The following is a 22592-nucleotide window of genomic DNA, read 5'->3' as shown; positions in this document are numbered from 1 at the left end:
ATCCATAATCAGGATCCAATCCGGGTCTCTGGCGCTGTGAGGCAGCAACTCTACCGCTGTGTCACCGTGCAGTTTATCCATGGTGTGTGTAGGATAGTGTTATTATGCAGGGATCGCTGGTTGGCGCAGGCTTGGTGGGTGGAAGGACTTGTTTCCGCGCTACACACAGTATCTAAAGTAAATTACACTAATCACCACTGCCTGCATGTGTCCCACATTCCTCCATTTCTATGTGCCTATCTAAAAGCCTCTTCAACGCCATTATTGTAACAATAGGTGCAGGAGCAGGCCATTCGGCCCATCACCGCCACCTGCATCCACCGCACTCACTACATCGTATGCCAGGAACCCAATACTTTCATTCATTCATTCATTCATTCATTCATTCATTCATTCTGCCGTGAGAGGCGGGGAAACAAAGGAGGACCAGGCACGGGATACTTTGTGACTTTGTCGGTGCCCTTTATGTAGCGACTCTTTGCATACCTTGGGTACACAAAACAAAGAATAACATTGTCACTTGCCACATGTGACAATATAGTATCGTTCATTCATTCATACATACATTTCATTGATACATACATTCATTCATTCATTCATTCATTCACTCTCTGTGCAAAAACACCTGCCCCACACATCTCCTTTGAACTTTGCCCCTCTCACCGTATAGCTATGCCTTCTAGCTTTCCAGCGATCCCCACACATTAACACAAGCCTACACACACTGGGGACAATTTACACTTATACCACGTGTACAAACCCGAGCCAATTAATCTACAAAACCTGTACGTCTTTGGAGAGTGGGAGGAAACCGAAGATCTTGGAACAAACCCACACGGTCACAGGGAGAACATACAAACTCCGTACAGACAGCACCCGTCGTCGGGATCAAACCCGGGTCTCTAGAGCTGCAAGTGCTGTAAGGCAGCAACTCTTGCCTGCCGCAGGCAACGGGAGCTATAGATGTCTTCCAGGGCAGGCGGACCCGTGGAGTTAATGTTAATGTCTATAATTTCAAGCCACTTCTGCATTTCCTCCCCTTATGTCCCCCACCCTAGTCGTCCTACTAATTCCACTGCCGCATCCTTGTTTCCCTGTCATTAGCACATCTTCCCCAGCAAACAATGGGCCATTATGGACTCCATCCTGACAGAGGTCATCTGTTGCCGGCGCTGTTTTGTTCTGTAGTCTGAAGAAGAGATCAGACCCGAGACATCACCAACCTCCTCTGCAACATCTGCAAAGCTTCCCCATCCGTCCTGTATGGGGGCTGCCAGAACTGCACGCAATACTCGGTTAATTCCCAGGATGGCGGGACTGTCATATGCTGAGAGAAGCGGCTGGGCTTGTACACTCTGGAGTTTAGAAGGATGAGAGGGATTCTCATTGAAACATGTAAGATTGTTAAGGGTTTGGACACGCTAGAGGCAGGAACCATGTTCCCGATGTTGGGGGAGTCCAGAACCAGAACCAGGGGCCACAGTCCAGAACCAGGGGCCACAGTTTAAGAATAAGGAGTAAGCCATTTAGAACGGAGACGAGGAAACACTTTTTCTCACAGAGAATGGTGAGTCTGTGGAATTATCTGCGTCAGAGGGCGGTGGAGGCAGGTTCTCTGGATGCTTTCAAGAGAGAGCTAGATAGGGCTCTTAAAAATAGCGGAGTCAGGGGATATGGGGGGAAGGCAGGAACAGGGTACTGATTGGGGATGATCAGCCATGATCACTTTGAATGGCAGTGCTGGCTCGAAGGGCCGAATGGCCTACTCCTGCACCTGTTGTCTATTGTCTATTGTCAACTCCAAATGGCATCTAATCAAAGTCCTGTAAAAACTGGATCATGACTTTCTGACTCTTACACACTGAATACATATGGTGACTAAGATTCAATCCATACCTTGAACGTGTCAGCAGCAGTCTGTGGGAGTTTGGTGGTCTGCAGAGAAGAAAATAAATCAGTAAATAGTTGGAAAATACACTTCAATAATTCTATCTTGCTTTCAAGAGGGCAGCACGGTGGCGCAGCGGTAGAGTTGCTGCCTTACAGCACTTGCAGCACCAGAGACCTGGGTTCGATGGATGCTGTCTGTACGGAGTTGTTTGTACATTCTCCCCGTGACCGCGTGGGTTTTCTCCGAGATCTTCAGTTTCCGCGCTGTATCTCTAAACTAAACTAAATTAAAGAGGAAGTAATTCGGGCGGCACGGTGGCGCAGCGGTAGAGTTGCAGCCTCACAGTGCCGGAGACCCAGGTTCGATCCTGACGTCGGGAGCTGTCTGTGTGGAGTTTGCACATCCTCCCCGTGATCACGTGGAACTTTTATCGGGAGCTGCGGTTTCCTCCCACATCTCAAATACGTGCAGGTTTGCGGGTTAATTGGTTCCTGTAAATTGTCCCTAGTGTGTCGGATAGAACTAGTGTATAGTGTATTGCGTGTCGGTGCAGACTCGGTGGGCCGAAGGGCCTGCTTCAATGCTCTATCTCCAAACTAAACTAAAAAGATACGGTGAATGTACAGAGTGGATGAGTGCGGAAACGCACACCAGATTCAGGGACAGTTTCTTCCCAGCTGTTATCAGGCAACTGAACCATCCAACCACAACCAGAAAGCTGTGCTGAACTATTATCGACCTCATTGGTGACCCTCGGACTATCCTGGATCAGACTTTGCTGACTTTACCTTGCACTAAACGTTATTCCCTTACATGTATCCCCTTATACACTGTAAATGGCTCAATTGTAATCATATAACATCTTGCTGCTGACTGGTTAGCACTCAACAAACACTTTTCCCTGTGACAATGAACATGGAGCGAGTGTGACACAAAAAGGTCTAAAGAAGGGTCTCGACCCGAAACGTCACCCATTCTTTCTCTCCAGAGATGCTGCCTGTCCGGCTGAGTTACTCCAGCTGTTGTGTCTATCTCCGGTTTAAACCAGCATCTGCAGTTCCTTCCTACGCATAGAACTGATGTGGATGGGTGATCGAAGATCGGCGTGGACTCGGTGGGCTGAAGCGGCAGGTTTCTATGCTGTATCTCAAAACTAAATTCTGAGGCTATTGCAACAAGCCTTGTCAAGTCCAATTGACACTTCACCGAGATCTGCTGACAATTTACTGTCTCCGTCACTCACAATTTCTTTAAACTCGTTCACCCAGGGCAACGTAAATGCTGCATCTCAGAAGAGGACTGAAATGCATGATTCTCACTGGCTGGAGGAGAGCATGTGTCAACACACATTGCACCAGGCATTTTGTAACGACATGCACAAACAACCACAGAGGAACATTAGAGACGCATCAAGCATTAACACTGTATACACATACAGCAGTAAAGTCAATCACTCTATTTGAGGGGACCTAATGAGGGGGGACCTTTAGTTTCATTTAGTTTAGAGATATAGCGCAGGAACAGGCCCTTCGGCCCACCAGGTCCGCACCAACCAGCGATCCCCGCACATTAACACTATCCTACACAGACTAGGGACAATTTACCCTTATACCAAGACAATTAACCTACAAAACCTGTACGGCTTGGGAGTGTGGGAGGAAACTGAAGATCTCGGAGAAAACCCACGTGGTCACAGGGAGAACGTACAAACACGGTGCAGACAGCACCTGTGGTCGAGATTGAACCTGGGTCTCCGGCGTTGCAAGCGCTGTAAGGCGGCGTGGCCACACTCGTTGATTTTATTTTACCGAATACCCTTGGTTCCACACCATTCCAGGGCGGCACGGTGGCGCAGCGGTAGAGTTGCTGCCTTACAGTACCAGAGACTACGGGTGCTGTCGGTACGGAGTTTGCACGTTCTCCCCGTGACCTGCATGGGTTTCCTCCAGGTGCCAATAATGCTTATTATTTAACGACTGATTTCCATTTCACTTCTCCTTCGCATTAGTTTTTCCATTGGGTAATATTTCTTATCAGAAATTCTGTAGCTGTAATTCTGCAGTAAACTGAACTGAAACACTAACTCCCCTTCCTATTCCCCTGTCAGTCCTGGGCCTCCTCCACCACGAAACGCAAATTGGAGGAACAGCATCTCATATTTCGCCTGGGCAGCTTACACCACAGCAGTATGATATATTGATTTCTCTAACTTCAAGTAACCTTTTGCATCCCCTCTCTCTCCGTCCCTCCCCCACCCAAGTTGTCGTACTAGTTTCACTGTCGTCTTGCTGTGTTTCACTGTATGTATCGCTCAACCTTCTCCGCAGCCAACAATGGATCATTGTGGGCTCCACCATTCCTTGATCATTGTAGCTGGCTTTGATCTGTCTTTTTGCATATATTTTCATTAATTTCCACAATGCAGCATTTCATATCTCTCGGCTCCCTCTCCCCTGACTCTGAGGAAGGGTCTCAACACAAAAACGTCACCTATTATTTTTCACCAGAGTTGCTGCCTGACCAGCTGAGCTACTCCACCACTGTGACTATTTCAGAACTTGCATCTCCATGCAAGTTGAAACAGTTCCACATTTACCCAGGGTGGGAGATTCAAAAATACAAGGACATAGGTTTACGGTGAGAGGGACAAGGTTTAATAGAAAGCTGAAGAGTAACATTTCCACTCAGAGGGTGGTGGATATATGGAACAAGATGCCAGAGGGGGTAGTTGAGGCAGGTACTAGAACTACACTTAGACAGATACTAGGAAAGGCTTAGGGGGATATGGGCTAAATGGGACTATCTTGGATGGCCTATATAGGTCAGCAGAAACAAGATGGGCTGAAGGGCCTATTTCCATGCTGAATGAATCAATGACCTGCCCTCATCATTCATTCATTGGTGGCACGGTGGCGCAGCAGTAGAGTCACTGCCTTATAGTGCCAGAGACCTGGGTGCGACCCTGACCACTGGTGCTGTCTCTGTGGAGTTTGTACGTTCACCCTGCGACCTGCGTGGGTTTTTTCCAGCTGCTCCAGTTTCCTCGCCCATCCAAGAGGCGTTCAGGTTTGTAGGTGAATTGTAAATTGTCCCCAGATTCATTATTCAACATTGTATATAGGATGGTGCTAGTGTACGGGGTGATCGCTGGTCGGCGTGGACTCGGTGGGCCAAAGGGCCTGTTTCCTTGTTGAATCTCTAAAGCCTGAAGTCTTCCTGCTAAATAGATACTGAAGTCCCTCTCCGATTAGCCACACCCATAGCTCAGTGGTTTTTGCTGATGTGATATCTGTTCTGTGAATGAACCACTGAGTCACGGAACATTAAGACGCCCACACTCTCAACATCTCCTTGCAGTCTACCCCGAGATTGCCTATCCACCGTGGCTACTTGATGTGACCTAAAAATATCTCCTGTGTTATTAGACTCACGCTGATTTTGTTTCCCTTTAACATTAACTAATCTGATTACTGATTATGGACGTTATGAAGGAGACCCAGATCTGGCCGTTACCATTTAAACAATGCCACTTTCTGTATGAAATTTAACATCAAGGGCATCTGGGGAGATTACATCTGACAGCACAGAAACACATTTAGGCAAGGGCATGTGAGATTAGTTATCTGATCACTGCTATCTGAAATCGAGTTAGGCAAATTGTGTGGAAATAAGGAACTGCAGATGCTGGTTAATACACAAAAGGGCACAAAGTGTTGCAATAGCTCAACATGTCTGACAGCATCTGCGGAGAACATGGATAGGTGGCGTTTCAGGGGAAAAAAGGCCCTGACCCAAAAACATCACCGATCTATGTTCTCCAGAGATGCTGCCTGACCTGCTGAGTGACTCCAGCACTGTGTGTTCTTTTAGATAAAATATCTGCTTTCACATTCAGGGCAATGCATAAAACAGCTGTACCCTCCACCTTGGAAAATGCATGGTCAGCATATTACCGAACCAGATTAGTTAATACCAACTGTCCATGTAACCACCTTGCCCCAGTATGTAAGTTTAGTTTAGTTTAGTTTAAAGATACAGCGCGGAAACAGGCCCTTTCGGCCCACCGGGTCCGCGCTGCCCAGCGATCCCCGCACACTAACACTATCCTACACCCACCATGGACAATTTGTCCATTTTACCAAGCCAATTAACCTACAAACATGTAAGTCTTTGGAGTGTGGGAGCAAAATCGAAGATCTCGGAGAAAACCCACGCAGGTCACGGGGAGAACGTACATACTCCGTACAGACAGCACCCGCAGTCGGGATCGAACCCGGGTCTCCGGCACTGCATTCGTTATATAGCAGCGACTCTACCGCTGCGCCACCGTGCCGCCCCGAGGAGTAGATGGAAGGGGACTGGGTGCGTTTATGGAACTTTCAGAAACCGTTCAAAGGGCTGATTCAAGATTCACTGTCACCCAAAACTGTCTGACCGGCTTCAAAACATCCACCCATGCTCACAGTGTTCAAATAAATAAGTTTTGTTTCGAGATACAGCGCTGAAACAGGCCCTTCGGTCCCACTGAGACCGTGCCGACCAGCGATCACCCCGTACATTAGCACTCACCTACACCCACTAGGGACAATTTACCATGTTACCGAAGCCAATCAACCTACAAACCTGTACGTTTTTGGAGTGTGGGAGGAAACCAGAGCACCCGGAGAAAACCCACGCAGGTCACGGGGAGAAGGTACAAACTCTGTACAGACAGCGCCCGTAGTCAGCATCGAAGTGAAGCGCTGTGCAGCAGGAACTCTACCGGAGGGCCACTGTGCCGACCCTAATTATTATATTACATTTTCTTGCTCAATTCGGTGGCGCAGAGATAATAAATGTTCTCTTTGCATCCTTCACATGAGAAAGGACTTGTTCATCATGTTCTGGCCATGAAATGCATACACTACGTACTGATGAAATAACCCGAACAAGGATTTGTACCATCACTTGCCCTTCAGTGTTGAGGGCATTACAATCAGTAGCAATTATTCCATTATGGGTGGGTGCAAGAGAACATAACACACCATAGTACAGAATATAGCCACAAAGTGCTGGAGTAACTCAGCGAATCATAGACACGGAATGAATCATAGACATTATCCATGTGCCTATCTAAAAGCCTCTGGCTATTCTTCCCTCTGCAAGATGAGCAGACATTGATCTAATGGAAGAGGCATCAAGAACTGACGGAAAGGAAGAGATCTGGTGTTTGTTTCAATGGGTGGGTGGCTGTCTCGTATTCAGCTCAACATCAGGTCAGAGACCCAGTACCCACTTCATGCCTGTCCAACAGTGGGCTCAGAGGCACACTGCCAACCCATGCCTGTCTCTAGACCCGAAACGTCACCCATTCCATCTCTCCAGAGATACTGCCTGACCCGCGGAGTTACTCCAGCATTTTGTGTCTATCTTCGGTTTAAACCAGCATCTGCAGTTCCTTCCTACACATTATGCCTGTCCCACACTGGGGTCAAAGATCTAGTGCCCAGTTCATGCCCGCTCAACACAAAGGTCAGGGACCATGTGCCCACTTTATGCCAGCTCAACTCTAGGTTCAGAGACCCAGTGCCCAACCCATGCCTGTCCCACACACTAGGGTCAGAGTTTGCCTGACCGTAGCAGCTGGAACAGTCTGTTGCAGGGGTGGAAGGGGTCTCCCATGATCTTATTGGCTCTCGAGTGATACCTTCTGATGTATAGTTCCTGCAGAGGGGGCGAGTGAAGTTCCCATAGTGCGTTCCCAAACTCCACGCAGACAGTGCACCGAGGTCAGGATGGAACCCGGGTCTCTGGCGCTGTGAGGCAGCGGCTCTACCCGCTGCGCTGCTGCGCCGCCGCTGTGCGCAGGAGACGGCGATGGCGGCCGGCTTTTTTCTGTCTGCGGCAGGCGGTTCTCAGCGCGAGGGTTCTCGGTAGATGGCGGCAGAGACGCGGAGACGTCACATGCTGGCACTAGATGAGCAGAACAACTGCAGAAGCCCGGGTCTGCTGCTCAGAGAGTCAGCTGAGCCAAACACTGAGTGCAGAGTGGGACTGAGTCCAAGTACCCATGCCAAGACCCAAATATGTCAGTGACCTTGCCCAAAGACACAGCTCTGAGGAACTGCAGCACACTGATGTCACTGCCCCACTGTATCAATCAAATGTGTCATTACCCCCACCACAAAGCCAAGCCGACATCCCGAATCTGTCCTTGCTTTTCCACCTCATACACACACGTCTGACCTTCCCCCCTGTACCCTCCTCACCCCAAGAACTCGCTTTTACAAATGCAAATAAATGTTGTCAATCAGTAACTTTCTCATCGCTGACGCAAGGTTCAGCGGCCGATAGTTCCCTGGCTTATCCCTGCTGCCCTTCTTTAACAAAGGAACAGCATTAGCCACCCCCCAGTCTTCTGGTACCTCATCTAACGAAGTGGCTAACAAAGATCGAGAGATGTGTGGGAAGGAACTGCAGATGCTGGCTTATACCAATAGACACAAAGTGCTGGAGTAACTCAGCGGGTCAGGTAGAGATAGTCACAAAGTGCTGGAGTAACTTTGTGTGTCAGGCAGATGGAAAGATAGAAAGATCTGTCCCTCGGCTCCAGTAATTTCCTCTCTTGAGTCCCATAACATCCTAGGAAACACCTACCCAGGGGATTTACCCAACTGTATGCACTTGAAAACACTGCACACCTCCTCCTAATGTTGATATGATCCAGGATATCCCTGTCCCCTCTCCTAAACATACCAGCTTCCATAGAAACATAGAAACATAGAAATTAGGTGCAGGAGTAGGCCATTCGGCCCTTCGAGCCTGCACCGCCATTCAATATGATCATGGCTGATCATCCAACTCAGTATCCCGTACCTGCCTTCTCTCCATACCCCTGATCCCCTTAGCCACAAGGGCCACATCTAACTCCCTCTTAAATATAGCCAATGAAGTGGCCTCAACTACCCTCTGTGGCAGAGAGTTCCAGAGATTCACCACTCTCTGCGTGAAAAAAGTTCTTCTCATCTCGGTTTTTTTAAAGGATTTCCCCTTTATCCTTAAGCTGTGACCCCTTGTCCTGGACTTCCCTAACATCGGGAACAATCTTCCTGCATCTAGCCTGTCCAACCCCTTAAGAATTTTGTAAGTTTCTATAAGATCCCCTCTCAATCTTCTAAATTCTAGAGAGTATAAACCAAGTCTATCCAGTCTTTCTTCATAAGACAGTCCTGACATCCCAGGAATCAGTCTGGTGAACCGTCTCTGCACTCCCTCTATGGCAATAATGTCCTTCCTCAGATTTGGAGACCAAAACTGTACGCAATACTCCAGGTGTGGTCTCACCAAGACCCTGTACAACTGCAGTAGAACCTCTCTGCTCCTATACTCAAATCCTTTAGCAATGAAAGCTAACATACCATTCGCTTTCTTTACTGCCTGCTGCACCTGCATGCCTACCTTCAATGACTGGTGTACCATGACACCCAAGTCTCGCTGCATCTCCCCCTTTCCCAATCGGCCACCATTTAGATAATAGTCTGCTTTCCTGTTTTTGCCACCAAAATGGATAACCTCACATTTATCCACATTATACTGCATCTGCATCTGCATTACATTTGCCCACTCACCCAGCCTATCCAAGTCACCCTGCAGTCTCCTAGCATCCTCCTCACAGCTAACACTGCCCCCCAGCTTAGTGTCATCCGCAAACTTGGAGATATTGCCTTCAATTCCCTCATCCAGATCATTAATATATATTGTAAATAGCTGGGGTCCCAGTACTGAGCCTTGGGGTACCCCACTAGTCACTGCCTGCCATTGTGAAAAGGACCCGTTTACTCCTACTCTTTGCTTCCTGTTTGCCAGCCAGTTCTCTATCCACATCAATACTGAACCCCCAATGCCTTGTGCTTTAAGTTTGTATACTAATTTCTTATGTGGGACCTTGTCGAAAGCCTTCTGGAAGTCCAGATACACCACATCCACTGGTACTCCCCTATCCACGCTACTAGTTACATCCTCGAAAAATTCTATAAGATTCGTCAGACATGATTTACCTTTCGTAAATCCATGCTGACTTTGTCCAATGATTTCACCACTTTCCAAATGTGCTGCTATCCCATCTTTAATAACTGACTCTAGCAGTTTCCCCACTACCGATGTTAGACTAACTGGTCTGTAATTCCCCATTTTCTCTCTCCCTCCCTTCTTAAAAAGTGGGGTTACGTTTGCTACCCACCAATCTTCAGGAACTACTCCAGAATCTAAAGAGTTTTGAAAGATTATTACTAATGCATCCACTATTTCTGGAGCTACTTCCTTAAGTACTCTGGGATGCAGCCTATCTGGCCCTGGGGATTTATCGGCCTTTAATCCATTCAATTTACCCAACACCACTTCCCGGCTAACCTGGATTTCACTCAATTCCTCCAACTCCTTTGACCCGCGGTCCCCTGCTATTTCCGGCAAATTATTTATGTCTTCCTTAGTGAAGACGGAACCAAAGTAGTTATTCAATTGGTCCGCCATATCCTTGTTCCCCATGATCAACTCCCCTGTTTCTGACTGCAAGGGACCTACATTTGTTTTAACTAATCTCTTTCTTTTCACATATCTATAAAAACGTTTGCAGTCAGTTTTTATGTTCCCTGCCAGTTTTCTTTCATAATCTATTTTTCCTTTCCTAATTAAGCCCTTTGTCCTCCTCTGCTGGTCATTGAATTTCTCCCAGTCCTCCGGTATGCTGCTTTTTTCTGGCTAATTTGTACGCATCATCCTTCGCTTTGATACTATCCCTGATTTCCCTTGTTATCCATGGATGTACTACCTTCCCTGATTTATTCTTTTGCCAAACTGGGATGAACAATTTTTGTAGTTCATCCATGCAGTCTTTAAATGTCTTCCATTGCATATCCACCGTCAACCCTTTTAGAATTAATTGCCAGTCAATCTTGGCCAATTCACGTCTCATACCCTCAAAGTTACCTTTCTGTAAGTTCAGAACCATTGTTTCTGAATTAACAATGTCACTCTCCATCCTAATGAAGAACTCAACCATATTATGGTCACTCTTGCCCAAGGGGGCACGTACAACAAGATTGCTAACTAACCCTTCCTCATTACTGAATACCCAGTCTAAAATAGCCTGCTCTCTCGTTGGTTCCTCTACATGTTGATTTAGATAACTATCCCGCATACATTCCAAGAAATCCTCTTCCTCAGCACCCCTGCCAATTTGATTCACCCAATCTATATGTAGATTGAAGTCACCCATTATAACCGTTTTGCCTTTGTCGCACGCATTTCTAATTTCCTGTTTGATACCATCTCCAACTTCACTACTACTGTTAGGTGGCCTGTACACAACACCCACCAGCGTTTTCTGCCCCTTAGTGTTTTGCAGCTCTACCCATACCGATTCCACATCCTCCAAACTAATGTCCTTCCTTTCCATTGCATTAATCCCCTCTCTAATCAGTAACGCTACCCCACCTCCTTTTCCTTTCTGTCTATCCCTCCTGAATATTGAATATCCCTGCATGTTCAGCTCCCAGCCTTGGTCACCCTGGAGCCATGTCTCCGTGATCCCAACTATATCATAGTCATTAATAGCTATCTGCACATTCAACTCATCCACCTTATTACGAATGCTCCTTGCATTGAGACACAAAGCCTTCAGGCTTGTTTTTACAACACTCTTACCCCTTACACAATTATGTTGAAAAGTGGCCCTTTTTGATTTTTGCCCTGGTTTTGTCTGCCTGCCACTTTTACTTTTCACCTTGCTACCTATTTCTTCTACCCTCATTTTACACCCTCCGGTCTCTACGCTCACACCTTTAAGAAACCCTTTCCCTTTAACTCCATCCTCCACTGTCCCATTCAACACCCCACCCCCCTTATTCAGTTTAAAGCCACCCGTGTAGCAGTGGCAAACCTGCCTGCCAGAATGCTGGTCCCACACCTGTTAAGATGCAATCCGTCCCTTTTGTACAGTTCCCCCTTACCCCAAAACAGATCCCAGTGATCTAAGAATCTAAATCCCTGCCCCGTGCACCAGATCCTCAGCCACACGTTCAGGTCCCGTATCTCCCTGTTCCTGCTCTCGCCAGCACGGGGAACTGGAAGCAAACCGGAGATAACAACCCTGGAGGTCCTGCTTTTCAACATTTTTCCGAGCTCTCTAAAGTCACGCTGCAGAATATTCATCCCCTTCTTTCCGACATCGTTTGTGCCGACATGCACTACCACTTCCGGATGTTCACCTTCGCCCTTGAGGATTTTCTGCACTCTGTCCGTGACATCCTGGATCCTGGCACCGGGAAGGCAGCACACCATCCTCGCATCCCGTCTGTTCCATGTCCCTCTCTCCAGCAAATACAGTAGAGAGCATGCTGACCGGTTGCATCGTGGCTTGGTTCGGCAACTTGAGCGCCCAGGAGCGGAAAAGACTGCAAAAAGTTGTAAACACTGCCCAGTCCATCATCGGCTCTGACCTCCCTTCCATCGAGGGGATCTATCACAGTCGCTGGCTCAGCATCATCAAGGACCCACACCATCCTGGCCACACACTCATCTCCCCGCTGCCTTCAGGAGCCTGAAATCTACAACATCCAGGTTCAGGAATAGCTACTTCCCCACAACCATCAGGCTATTAAACTCAACACAAACAAAAATCTGAAATTTAATAGCCTATTGCACTTTATCTGTTTATTTATGTGTGTGTGTGTATATATATATATTCAATGGTATATGGACACACTGATCTGTTCTGTATTTATTCATGCCTACTATATTCTGTTGTGCTGAAGCAAAGCAAGAATTCCATTGTCCTATCTGGGACACATGACAATAAACTCTCTTGAATCTCTTGAATCTTGAATCTTGAATCTTGAGATGACAATAACCATTTTCTACCATTCCGCTCACTCTGATCCTCTGATCTCCTCCTGATCCTCAAAGGGAAACTCCTGTGCTCGTTATATATATTTTTTAAATAACAAAAATACAACATTGAACCAGTTTCTTCATTCACCGAGTCCACGCCGACCATCGATCACCCGTTCACACTAGTTCTGTGTTATCCCACTCTCTGCACACGAGGGACAATTTACAATTTACAGCAGTCTTTGGGAATGTTGGGGGGAAACCGGAGCAACCGGAGGAAACCCACGCGGTCCACAGGGAGAACGTGCAAATCCCGCATATGGGCAGCACCCGAAGTCAGAATCGAACCTGGGTCTCTGGCGCGGTGAGGCAGCAGCTCTACCCGCTGCGCCAGTGTGGCGCCCCCTTTATAGAATGTCCAGGTTTCTCTTTTCACTTGATCCTCCTCCCATTGCACACTGAGGGGCTGGATCCAATGTTAAGACACCTCAGGTAGACACAAAAAACTAGAGTAGCTCAGCGGGTCAGGCAGCATCTCTGGAGAAAAGGATTAGGTGACGTTTCGGGTCGAGACCCTCCTTCAGATAACCTAAGCAGGCTGGTTGATGTGATGTACTGGGACACGTGAGGTATCTTTGCAGATTTTATAAATAAACTTTTTTTAAAAACATTTAAAACTATTTTATTATTCCGGCATCTCCACCAGTCAATGTCTCCCTATGTCTAAAAGAAATAATAACCTTCTGATGAGACTGCTACCCGACTCCAATTTATGGAAAGGAACTCAGCGAGCTGAAGAAGGATCCCGACGTGAAACATCACCAATCCATTCAGTGTTGACTTCTCTAACTTGTTTTCCCCCCCCACCCCCTCCATCCCTCCTCCATCCTAGTTCTCCGAATAGTTTGACTGTCCTCCTGATTAAATGTTATCTTTGTATGCCTCGTTGTCACCTTCCCCGTGTTCACAATGATCCACTTTACATTTTCCTTGATCTAAGTCCCCTTTGATCTCTCGTTTCCTTCCAAATCTCCCGCTTCCCTCTCCTCTCACTCGCTGACTGAAGAATGGTCTCGACCAGAAACATCACTCATTCCTACTCTGCAGAGCTGCTGCCTGACCCGCTGAGTTACTCCAGCATTTTGTACTTTACATAATCCATATCCCTCCGTACACGGTAAATCCATGTGTCTTTTCAAAAGTCCTTTGAATATTACTTACATACCTGCATTAACCACCACCCCTGGCAGCGCTGTGTAAGAAAACCTGCCCCACACATCTCCTTTAATCTTTGCCCCTCTCATCTTAAGGCCATACCCTCTGGTCTTTGATTATTTTAATCGTGGGAAAAATATTTTGACTGTCTGTAGAATTCTCAGCCTCAGAGGGCAGTGGAGGCGGGTTCTCTGGATGCTTTCAAGAGAGAGCTAGATAGGGCTCTTAAAAATAGCGGAGTCAGGGGATATGGGGAGAAGGCAGGAACGGGGTACTGATTGAGGATGATCAGCCATGATCAAATTGAATGACGGTGCTGGCTCGAAGGGCCGAATGGCCGACTGCTGCACCTATTGTCTACTGTCCATCCTATCTATGCCTCTCATAGTTTTATATACAGACGCTCTCGACTTACGTAAGGGATACGTTCCACGGACCCTTGTGTAAGTTATATGTTACGTAACTCAGAAACGGAAGTCCCTAATGTGCAAGCGTGAGTTTAATGTTCGACACTGGGACAACAGAGGGAGCTCCGACACAGAGACCAGGGGGATGAGCTCCTAGGCAGAGACCACGGGGGATGGGAGCTCCGAGGTGGAGCCCACGACGGAGCTCCAACGTGGAGACCACAGGAGGAGCTCCGAGGTGGGGACCACGAGGCATTAGTGCGATTATAGAATTGGTTAGGCAAGTTAGAGTTTATGTAAGTCACATATTACACATGCCGGGGAGTGCCTGCATTATCAGGTCTCCCCATACACTCCGACATTCCAGAGAAAACAATCCAAGTCTGTCCAACCTGGCCCAGTAGATAATACCCCCTAATTAAGGCACCATTCTGACTAAACGACTTTCCAAAGCCTGAAATGGGGTAACCACAACAGCATGTAATACTCCAAATACAGTCTAACCAAAGCTGCATTGTAACTTCCTGCCTCTTGTACTCAATGGCCCAACCTATGAAAGCAAACATATTACATGTCTTCTTTACCACACTATTTACCTGTGTTGCCACTTTCAGGGACTTATGGACTTGGACCACACGATCCCTCTGTACATCAATGCTGTTCAGAGTCTTAATAATAATTGTTTATTTTTTTCCTTACATTTGACCTCCCGAGTGCCACGCCTCACACTTGCTCGGATTAAACTCCATCTGCCATTACTCCGCCCATTTCTGCAGCTGATCTATATCCCGCTGTAAACGTTGACAGCCTTCCTCACACAGTCTGTGACCCCAGCAATCTTGGCGTCAACTGCAAAGTCATTTCCATGTTACCACAAACAGCAGAGGTCCCAGCTAGAGCGGCCAACTTTCTAACTCCCAAATAAGGGGCAAAAAGAACGGCGTATCTAAGGGGCAATTAGGGACTGGTGTAGACAGGGCATGTTGGTTGCTGCGGGCACGTTGGGCCGATGGGCCTCTTTCCACTCTGTGTGACTCTGTATCCCAGGACTGATTCGATGGGACGGGAGGGAATGCGAGGGGTGGGGGAGAGGGGACGTGGAGGGAGGGAGGGTTACGGGGATGGGGGAGAGAGGGTCGGGAAGGCTGGGGAGGAGAGGAGAGAGGGGGGGAGATTGGACAGTGCCGTGAGGGGCGTGGTGAGGAGGAGAATGGAGGAGAGGGGATATTCAGGGAGAGGGGGCGGAGAGGAGGGGGGATTGGGAGATGGGACGGGGCCGTGAGGGGCACAGTGGGTAGGATGAGTGGAGGAGAGGGGACGGGGAGGTGACGGGATGAGATTGAGGGGGGAGGGGACGGGAGGGGGGGGGGGAGGGGACATTAAAGGGGAGGGGATATTGAGGGGGATGGGGAGGGAACATGGAGGGGGGGGAGTGGAGGGGAGGGTGACTGGATGGGGGGGTTACAGGGACGGGCAAAATATAGCGTACAACTGATGCGCGTAAGGGGGCCTGTGATTGAATGACAGGTGAATCACTCGTGCATGACATCAACGGCACATGCAACACACACGCACGCACACTGTTGTATCAGATCTAGGATCTGTCTGTAAGTGTCCCCTCTGGTGATTACAGATTAGGGCAGCCCCGTATAGGACAAGGGCAGCCCCGTATGGGACAAACCATTTTAGCCCAATATATGGGATATCCCGGCTAATACGGGACAGGTGGCAACCCTGGTCCCAGCACAGACCCCTGCCGGACTCCACTGGTCACGGACCTCCTGCCTGAATATTGTCCTTCCACCACAACCTTCTGTCTTCTATCAGCAAGCCAATTCTGATTCCATATAACATAGGAGTAGAATTAGGGCATTCGGCCCATCGAGTCTACTCTGCCATTCAGTCATGGCTGATCTACTTATCCATCTCATCCCCATTCTCCACATAACCTTGTTGGCCCTTGTCTTGGCCTCCACTGTCATCTGTGGTAACAAAATCCACAGATTCACCACCCTTTGGCTTAAGAAATTCTTCCTCATCTCCTTTCTAAAGGTAGGTCCTTTCATGTGACCTAGTCACTATGAATTAGATCATTGTAATCTTCTGGAACAGTCTACCATGGGGAACTTTATCAAATGCCTTACCATAATCCATGTAGACAACATCCAACCACCCGACCAGTATCACTCACTTTCATCATTTCTTTAAAAAAACTTGATCTTTAGGAAGACTTACTAAATCCTTTGCGATCCATGCACTTTGCCAAGTGTCTTTTTTTAAGGTGGAAACAGGCCCTGCGGCCCACTGAGTCCGCACCGACCATCGATCCCCCTTACATGCACACTATCCGACACACTAGGGACAATTTACGATCTGTTACCGAAGCCAATTAGCCTACAAAGCTGTACGTCTTTAGGGTGAGGGAGGAAACTGGAGCACCCGGGGAAAACCCAACCGGTCACGGGGAGAAGGTACAAACTCCGTACAAACAGCACCCGTGGTCAGGAATGAACCCGGGTCTCTGGCGCTGTAAGGCAGCAACTCTACCGCTGTGCCACTGTGTCAACCTTTTAAATGATGTTATAATACTTGCCTCAACTACCTCCTCTAGCAGCTCATTCCAAATTCACACCACTCTCTGAATGAAATAAATTACCCCTCAGGCTCATGTTAAATTTGTGATTCCCCTATCCTGGGTAAAAGATTGACTTGAATGGTCGCAAGTGGCAACGGAAAGAAGGGGGAAGGGAATGGTATTTGTTAAAGTCCAGAAGTTCATGTGATTGGAGCTGAATTAGGCCATTCGGCCCTACTCTGCCATTCAATCATGCATGATCTATCTTTCCCTCTCAAGCCCATTCTCCTTCTCCCCGTAACCCCTGACACACAAACTAATTAAAGCAAGGAAATTAAAACAAAGTTAATTTTACAACCCAGATATGTTTCATTCATGGGAATTACCTGTTTAGTCTCACGTCCCTAGCTAGTGCCTAGTAGTCGTAGCTAGTCTTCAACATAGTCGACGGAGGTTGAAGGAGGTCTTCAACATGACACTTTTTCAAACTCTCCTAAACTCTTCTAAACTCGCTGATTAGGTCGCCGCAGTGGGACAGCCCCTTTACTCAGCGGGACAGGCAGCATCTCCGGATAGAAGGAATGGGCGACGTTTCGGGCCGAGACCCTTCTTCAGACTGAGAATCAGGGGATAGGGAGACACAGAGATATGGAAGGGTAAGGCGTGAAAACGTGAGATCAAAGGGGAGGGGGGATCATGAAACATGTGGAATGGTTCATTGTTAGCTCGGGGAAGCTGACAAAGAGACACACCAAGTAAAATGTAATCGGGGGGTCAGTCAAAATAGTCGGAGAACTGGGATGGTGAAAGAGAGGGAGAGCAAGGGTTACTTGTTTGTGAGCTGCCCAGGCGTAATATGCTTGGCCAGCTCACGGAGCTGCGAAAACACAGCTGTCAGAGGCGGATGGCGCACAGCAGAGTGGATAAGAGTACAACATCCTAACGTCATCTGGAACCATGCATTCCAGGCACACTGCCACACACCAATGGAGATGATTAGGAGGGGGATTAAAATGAGCCCATTCTATATTTCACACATGCAGTCTTTTTTTCTAACCCTGCAATTTGACGTTATATTTTTCACCCTAGCCCCTAAAAACGATGCAATAATTCGTAACCCTGCGTTATTACGTTATATTATTTTCTAACGTTTCAATTTAATGTTATATTGGGCATGTTAGCGCCTAAAACGGCAATAATTTTCAAGCCCTGAAATTTTATATTATTTATTTGCACCATAGAGTCTAAAACTATGCAACAATTTTTAACATTTCAATTTAATGTTATTTTGTGCATGTTAGCGTCTAAAACTATGCAATAACGTTGAACCCTGCCATTTATATATTTGCATGTTCGCCTTTAAAACTGTGCAATCATTTTTAATCCTGCAATTTTATATTTTGCATGTTAGCGCCTAAAACGATTCGATTGTTTTGAATTCTACAATTTTTTAGTTACAGTACAATTACTGCGGCTCCCTTGCAGATTGCAACAACATGCATCTGACATTCATTCGCGTTAAGCCGAGCGGTGCTAAGGCAAGGAAGGCTTTGTTGAAACCGCGCGTAGCCAGCACGACTGGTCTTTACCTCCATGTTGCTGTGGAGAAGCTGGAGAACGGAACGACCAGTTGCGAGACAGACTGCAAGACAGAGCTCCCTCTCTGGCGGTGCGGCAGCGAGCGAGCGAGCGAGCGAGCGGACGGGCTGGCGAGCGATAGGTGACACGTTTGCAGCGTTTGTTGTGTGTTGCCTTTCGCTCTTCTATTTAAGGTGGATCCGACCTGCCTCCAATTGCATCAGCCGGGAAGACGGCGAGAACCTCGCCTCCCCCGTCCAAATCATGAGCCCTCCCATCTGAGCTCCACAACCATCGTTTGTATGTTGAAACATTTTTTGGAATGAATGTCCCTACTGGTTCCAAACTGTGTGTGTGTGTGTGTGTGTTCAGATGTTCCATAACACGTCTTGTTCCTGGCGCACTCCAGTTGCCTGGGCTGATGCAGAGAGCGTGTTGGAAGCTACTACACACGCTGGTTTACGCCGAAGGTAGACACGAAATACTGGAGTCGCTTTAGGATCTGTGGAATCCTCTGCCTCAGAGGGCGGTGGAGGCAGGTTCTCTGGATGCTTTCAAGAGAGAGCTAGATAGGGCTCTTAAAAATAACGGAGTCAGGGGATATGGGGAGAAGGCAGGAACGGGGTACTGAGTGGGGATGATCAGCCATGATCACATTGAATGGCGGTGCTGGCTCGAAGGGCCGAATGGCCTACTCCTGCACCTATTGTCTATTGTCTATTGACCCGAAACGTCACCCGTCCCTTCTCTCCAGAGATGCAGCCTGACCCGCTGAGTTACTCCAGCGCTTTGTGTCTACCTCTGATGTAGAGAGTGTCAGGACCCTGCCTGCCTGTCCCTTGTTTGCGCGTTTGGGGCCATAGCAATAGAATGGAAGGAATTGGAAAGAATGGTGTGAAGAGAGGTCTCCACCCCTAACATCACCCGCACCTTCTCTCCAGAGATACTGCCCGACTCATCGAGTTACTTCAGCGCTTTGTGTGTGTGTGTGTGTGTGTGTGTGTGTGTGTGTGTGTGTGTGTGTGTGTGTGTGTGTGTGTGTGTGTGTCCTTTTGTGTATTAACCAGCATCTGCAGTTCTTTCATTCTTCTACATACAATAATAATACCTTGTGTTTAAGAAGGAACTGCAGATGCTGGAAAATCGAAGGTACACTAAAATACACAATAATAATACCCTGTTTGGTTGCTTTGTTCAAGTCAAGTCAAGTCACTTATATTTCTATAGCACATTTAAAAAACAACTCTCGTCGACCAAAGTGCTTTACATTGGCGGAGGTACTAATGTTATACAACATTGGTTCATAGATTAAGTACATACATAAACACATACAGTCTAGACTTAAAAGAGTCGATGGAGGGGGCAGTTCTGATGGGAAGGGGGATGCTGTTCCACAGTCTAGGAGCTGCAACCGCAAAGGTGCGGTCGCCCCTGAGCTTATGCCTAGACCGCGGGATGTTCAATAACCCCAAGTTGGCCGATCTGTGGGACCTGGAGGTGGTGTGGTGGGTTAGCAGATTTTTGATGTAGGTGGGGGCAAGCCCGTTAAGGGCTTTGTAAACATAAAGAAGGATCTTGAAAGTTATTTGGAACCGCACAGGGAGCCAGTGGAGAGAAGCCAGAATCGGGGTGATGTGGTCCCTTTTTCGGGTGCCCGTCAGGAGTCGTGCTGCAGTGTTTTGGACCAGTTGCAGGTGGGACTGGGAAGATTGGCTGAAAGCAGTGTAAAGGGAGTTGCAGTAATCGAGGCGGGAGGAGATAAATGTGTGGATGGTCTTTTCGAGGTCATCAAACTGGAGGAATTGTTTTATTTTAGCTATCGTCCGAAGCTGAAAGAAGCTAGCTTTTACCACGGCATTGACTTGTTTGTCAAATTTCAGTGCTGAGTCAAATATCACGCCAAGGTTTTTGACGTGAGGTTTGAGTAATGGGGTAAGGCTTCCAAGGCTGCCTGCTATCGTTTTGATTGAGTTCTACATGTTGACTGCTCCACTGTGAAATCTCCTCAAGGTTTTGCCCTCACTTGGAGAAGTCCACCTCCAGTCTGAGGAAGGGTGTTGGCCAGGTTTGTAGGTTAATTGGCTTCAGTAAAGATTGTAAATTGTCCCTAGTGTGTAGGGTGGTGTTAAGGGCCTGTCCCACTTTCACGAGGTAATTCACGAATTCTCCCGAGTTTTCCCCTTGATTCAAACTCGCAGAATGTTCGTAACGAGTCCGTAGGAGATCGTAGGAGTTTGTAGATATATCGTAGCGGCTCGTTATGCCAGCCGTAGGTACTCGTGGCATCAGCTAAGTCGGGACGTCTTTTCCAGCCCGATAAAAATGTCCACGAGTAAAAAAATGGTCGGGATGAAAGAAATTGCAACTTTTTACTCGAGAGGAGGGCGTCGAAATAGTCGTGGGAATTCGTAGACATTTTTGTAGGAGTTCGTGAACATGGTCGTGGGAGGTCTAGGAGTTCGTAGATTACCTCAATTTTGTTGGTTTTTTTAGGTCCTTTAAACTCGGCAGGTTTTGAATTAAGTCGTGAAAGTGGGACAGGCCCTTTAGTGTACGGAGATAACTTGTCAGCGCGGACCCGCTGGGACAAAGGGCATGTTTCTGCGCTGGATCCGTAAACTAAACTAAACTAAATGCTTGAAGTCCCCTGGTTGATGGTTGGCATAGACTCAGTGGGCCAAGGGGCTTGTGTGATCACACGACTACCCTGTCTTTTCGAACGATAACCATTTACTTAAGTGTAGCCACTGCTATAATGCAGGGAAAGGTTACTACCTTTAGATACATAGATAGAAAATAGGTACAGAGGCCATTCGGCCCTTCGAGCCAGCACCATGATCAATGTGATCATGGCTGATCATCCACAGGAAGGCGGCCGTTCCTGGCACCCCAAGCCGCTGAGGGTTCTCCCGACGCCGGAGTACCATCACCCGGTGAGAACGGCCGGGAACATCGGGCCCCGTAACGGCGACTGTGGAGGCCTCAATAGGCCCGACTCTGGGTGGACAAGAGGATGGGGACTGGACTTTGTGCCTTCCCCCACAGTGGGAACCACTGTGGGGGGATGTTTTTATGTTTTATGTTAAACTTCTTGAATGCTATGTTGTATTTTTATTAGTGTGCTGCAAGGACATCTGAATTTCCCCTGAATAAGAGGATTAATAAAGTAATATCTAATCTAATCTAATCATTACCCCGTTCCTGCTTTTGCCCCATATCCTTTGATTCCACTAGCCCTAAGAGCTCTATCTAACTCTCTTTAGAATGTGTCCAGTGGATCGGACTCCACTGCCTTCTGAGGCAGAGAATTCCACAAATTCACTGGGTGAAAACATCTTTTCTCATCTCAGTTCTAAATGGCCCACCCCTTATTCTTAAACTGTGGCCCCTGGTTCTGGACTCCCCCCAACATCGGGAACATGTTTCCTGCCTCTAGTGTGTCCAATCCCTTAATAATTGTTTATGTTTCTATAACACACCCTCTCATCCTTCTAAATTCCAGTGTTTTGCCAGTCCTTCTCATTCAGTCCTGCAGAATCGAGGATAACTTAAAACTGTCACTCCTGTTTGGAAGGCTCTGGGGTGACCATTGATATTTCCATTGATGGGGCATGTCAGATGGGGTTCCAGAGTTAAGTATTGTGCTCCCATTGCAGGGCCTCAAGGTTCTCAACATGGACAAGCGAGTGTTACCAAACGTTTGAATTTACTGGGGTGGAACCCTCTCCAAGACAGACGTGAAGCTCACCGTTTGACCTGTTTTTACAAAATGTTAAATGGTCAGCTCGACATAGATTACAAAACCTACACCAAACCCGAACCAATTAGGAGCAGACGAGGGCATTCGATCCAATTTGAGATACCAGCTACCAAGACAGATGTGTACAGTAATTCGTTCTTCCCCCGCACAATTAAAGCATGGAATAATCTTCACCCTACCATAGTGAGACCACATCTAGAGTATTGGGTACAGTTTTGGTCTCCTAATTTGAGGGAGGACATCCTTGTGATTGAGGCAGTGCAGCGTAGGTTCACGAGATTGATCCCTGGGATGGCGGGA

The 22592-nt window shown here is 47.6% G+C and overlaps 1 protein-coding gene across 1 annotated transcript in view; it reads right to left on the bottom strand.

Moving 5' to 3' along the window:
* Positions 1 to 18981, bottom strand: part of bcat1 (branched chain amino-acid transaminase 1, cytosolic) — a 55814-nt gene extending 36833 nt beyond the window's left edge. Inside the window, exons 1-2 of the mRNA XM_055652826.1 lie at positions 18544 to 18981; positions 1897 to 1935 (exon numbers count right to left, since the gene is read on the bottom strand). Of these exons, the coding sequence (XP_055508801.1) occupies positions 1897 to 1935; positions 18544 to 18549 (45 nt within the window). The 5' untranslated portion in view covers positions 18550 to 18981. The remainder of the gene's footprint in view (positions 1 to 1896; positions 1936 to 18543) is intronic.
* Positions 18982 to 22592: the final 3611 nt, after the last annotated feature.

The sequence above is a fragment of the Leucoraja erinacea genome, chromosome 22 (assembly GCF_028641065.1).
Source record: "Leucoraja erinacea ecotype New England chromosome 22, Leri_hhj_1, whole genome shotgun sequence".
Taxonomy (NCBI): domain Eukaryota; kingdom Metazoa; phylum Chordata; class Chondrichthyes; order Rajiformes; family Rajidae; genus Leucoraja; species Leucoraja erinaceus.
Note: the sequence above shows the minus strand (reverse complement) of the source record. Positions and strands in the feature narration are given on the sequence as shown.